The sequence below is a fragment of the Aplysia californica genome, unplaced genomic scaffold, assembly GCF_000002075.1.
Source record: "Aplysia californica isolate F4 #8 unplaced genomic scaffold, AplCal3.0 scaffold00021, whole genome shotgun sequence".
NCBI classification, from domain to species: Eukaryota; Metazoa; Mollusca; class Gastropoda; order Aplysiida; family Aplysiidae; genus Aplysia; species Aplysia californica.
The window spans coordinates 2,052,231-2,055,749 of record NW_004797291.1 but is presented as its reverse complement, the minus strand read 5'-3'; the positions used below and the strand labels follow the sequence as shown (position 1 = coordinate 2,055,749).

General features: G+C 41.1%; 1 protein-coding gene across 1 annotated transcript in view; it reads right to left on the bottom strand.

The window, feature by feature from the left end:
- The window catches only part of LOC101848167 (gephyrin), a gene marked incomplete in the record, with an annotated part of 115,956 nt that overhangs the window by 74,121 nt on the left and 38,316 nt on the right, over positions 1 to 3,519 (bottom strand). Inside the window, 2 exon segments of the mRNA XM_005090760.2 lie at positions 1,824 to 1,879; positions 2,497 to 2,589. Coding sequence (XP_005090817.2) covers positions 1,824 to 1,879; positions 2,497 to 2,589 — 149 coding nt within the window.

Below are 3,519 nucleotides of genomic sequence, written 5' to 3'. Positions count from 1 at the left end.
GAGAGAGAGAGAGAGAGAGAGATAGAGTAGTGAGGGGAGAAAGACTGGGTGAGAGAAAGATAGAGACAGAAGGGGACAGGGAGTGACGGATGAAGAAAGACAGAAAGAGAATAGTGGGACAGAATCATGGGATTTAAGAAGGAAGATACAAAACTGAAAGAAATTAAGGTGAAGAATGAGACAAGACAAAGAAAATGGATGAGAGAAAGAAAGAAAGAAAGAAAAAAGAAAGAAAAAAAGAAAGAAAGAAAGCGAGAAAGAGAGAAAGAAAGCAGGCGAGGAAGAAAAGAAATATAGTAAGAAAGGAAGGAAAAAAGAAAGACGGAAAGAAAGAAAGAAGGAAAGAAAAAGAGAAAGAGAGAAAGAAAGAAAGAGAGAAAGAAAGAAAGAAAGAGGACTGAGAGCCCACGCATACTCTGTGAATTCCAAATTCCATTTGAAATCGAATTCCGAGGTGGTCCCACTAAAAACCCGTTGACACAATCACATCTAAAACCCGGAAAGGTCAAACATATTCTGTGAAAAACACGAGTTCAAAGCGGTGTGGAAAGTGCTGGTGCTTTGCATGCACTTCGACATTTGCGGGACCGGAGACAGAGAGAGACTTCCAAGAAGCATTTTCCTCCCAACGAGTGATGAAACAAATGGGGTGGAAAGAGAGGGTAACAAATTATTGACCACCTGCTGCCCACCGGCAGACGATCCAACCGTTTTTAACGTTTGGGTTTTTCAATTTTTGTTTTGTTTTGTTGTTGTTTTTGTTTGAAGAGAGACAAGCAAAAGAGACACTGCGGTGTTTGTTTAGTGTTTGTTTGTTTGTTTGTTTGTTTGTTTGTTTGTTTGTTTGTGAAGCACATCGACAACATAATTATGGTCATTTAGTGCTGAGGAAAAGCAAGACAGACACAGAAACAAGAGAGAAAAAGTAATAGATACGCAGTGATACTCGATTTTTAAAAAACTCCCTACATGGGATTCCAACTCACACCATTTGCATGCCACAGTGAAGCACGTAACCGCAACACCACTGACGCCGGTATATCATTTTTGGGGTTTTCTTGTTTTAGTAAGGTTTTGCGGCGCTCGCAACACAATGTCATATGAGTTCTGAAGATTAGAGGTGTTACAAGAGAGTAACAAACACAAAATAGAAGGAGGGGAGATAAGGACGATAGATGTTCGATAGGAAAGAAGGAGCAAGCCACACCAGAGCACCCACTAACCACCTACGCCGGCATATCAGAAAGACATAAAACGTGCTGAACTCATAAGACAAAGCACTATGGTACGGGACCTACGCCCTTCCCACCACTATAAGGTTATTCAAGTGCCAGCGCCTGAAGAAGATACTCATTTATTTTACTTTAACTTGCTAATCCTTTGGTGACGTTGAGCATCGAGGGGAGATACAGAATTATAAGGTAGGCCAGCTCCGCAGCTCTTTCAATTGGAGTACTTAAACTTCTCAGGGTTTCCGTGACTCCTTCAATCCACCTTTTCCGTGGCCTTCCTCTTCCTCTATAGCCCGAGCGCTTGGTGTTAAAGGCTTCTCTTTACTCAATTAAATACGTCCGATTTCTGCTACGTTTTGTTTTCGTTTCTGGTTTTTTTAAATGTTAGGATAATGCAAAATCAACCTAGAAATCGGACATATTTCTTTGAGTAAACAGAACTTCACCGACATAGTAAAGGCCATTATATGCTGGGAAAGAGTAAGACAAACTGACAAAGAGATCGAACAGAGGTAGGACCCACCAGTAGCACCCCCAAACCATCTTCACAAGGAATCTGAGAACAAAATAATTCATATAAAAGGAACTCACCACGTCTCCTGCAGACGACTCGCCCAGTACCATTCGCAACCCGGCACCATCTTCAGCTGAAAGAAAATTTAGATTTCTCTGAAATGTGGAGAAGTACTTACCTAAAAAACAACGATTATAAAAATTGTTAATATGATGATGATGATGATGATGATGATGATGATGATGATGATGATGATGATGATGATGATGATGATGGCTTGTAGTCATTAGATATTACATTACTTTTTGTTTCATGTTCCTGACGAAGCCTTTTACCGGGCGAAACGTTGAACCTGTATTAAATTTGAAAAATTTACTAGTGTCAACCCTCTTTTTTCCCCTGCTATTTACAATGATGATAAAGATGATAATAATGATGATAAAAGTTATGTTTTGTTTGTTTGAGTAAAGAAAAGCACATCAACACAATAATGGTGCTGGGAAAAAGGAAGAGAGACAGACAGAAACAACAGATGGAAAGTAAAGAAGTAGAACCTACCAGTGACGCACTCTAACCAACCGGGAGGGGGGAATGGAGGGGGCGGTCTGGAAAAGAGGGGGGGGGGTGAGATACAGGATGTTGATTTGCATTTACATGTTCTCCAGCCAAAGAGCCTAGGAAAACGTCTCCGGCAAAGCAGGCAGTGAAGGAGCTTATGAACTTAACGAACAAACTAACGGAGACCTTCACCTCTCACGGCGTAGCCATCCTTGATAGACGCCGGGAAGGGAGGTAGAGGATCCGCAGCACACACAGAGCGGGCTAGGGTCCGCCCCAAGGCATCTGGGGACAAAAATGTGTTTGTTTGTTGGAGTAAAGCTGTCCCCGCAGTTTTATGCACAAAAAAAATCTTAAATTATGCAAACTGAACCCAAAAATGTGAAATTATGAGATTTTGTTAATTTTAACACAGAATGATACAGGAAAAAATAAAAAATTAAGCCAAAAATGATCAAATTTTGCTAAATTATGCGAGGCGCATAACACCCCGGGGACGAATAAAGAGAAGCACATCGACAAAACAATGGTCATTAAGAAATGGTGGTGAAACGTTATAAGTTTAAGCCCCTACCAACACTATAGAGGTATCTAATAGTCGGGGCCTCCAAGTTGAACGTCCATCTCCGAAAAGACCGAGCCAAAATGGAAATTCGTGTAAAGTGCCTTTCCCAAGGACACCACGTCGGACCAAGCTGAAGCTCGAACCCCTGAACCCGCAAACGCACGATAACGGGTCCGGCAGCCTAACCACTAGCATTCCAAAGCCACTGTTCATCTAGTGCTGGGAAAAAGTAAAAAGAAAGACAGAAACAATAGAGGGAAGGAAAAGAGGTAGGCCCTACCAGTGGCGCCTTCTAACCACCCGATGGAGACAAAGAGAATACAAAAATACTTATAAAGTACATGTAAGGTTTTCTTAGGCACTTAAAATACCCTAATTGTGTTGCAGGTACGCATCCCAAACGTTCCAAGCTAATTTAATAGTACTAGATATATGACCTAATTGTGTTGCAAGTGTCGCAAAACTCTTACTAAAATTGTAAAAAGTATGATATTCATGGATCCAAATTGTTCCAACATATGATAGAGATCTTGCAAGACATAGACTTCCATAAGAACCGACTGCAATGAGTTTAATGAATACGCACTGTCACAAAAGAAACAGAAAGAGAGAGAGAGAGAGAGAGAGAGAGAGAGAGAGAGAGAGAGAGA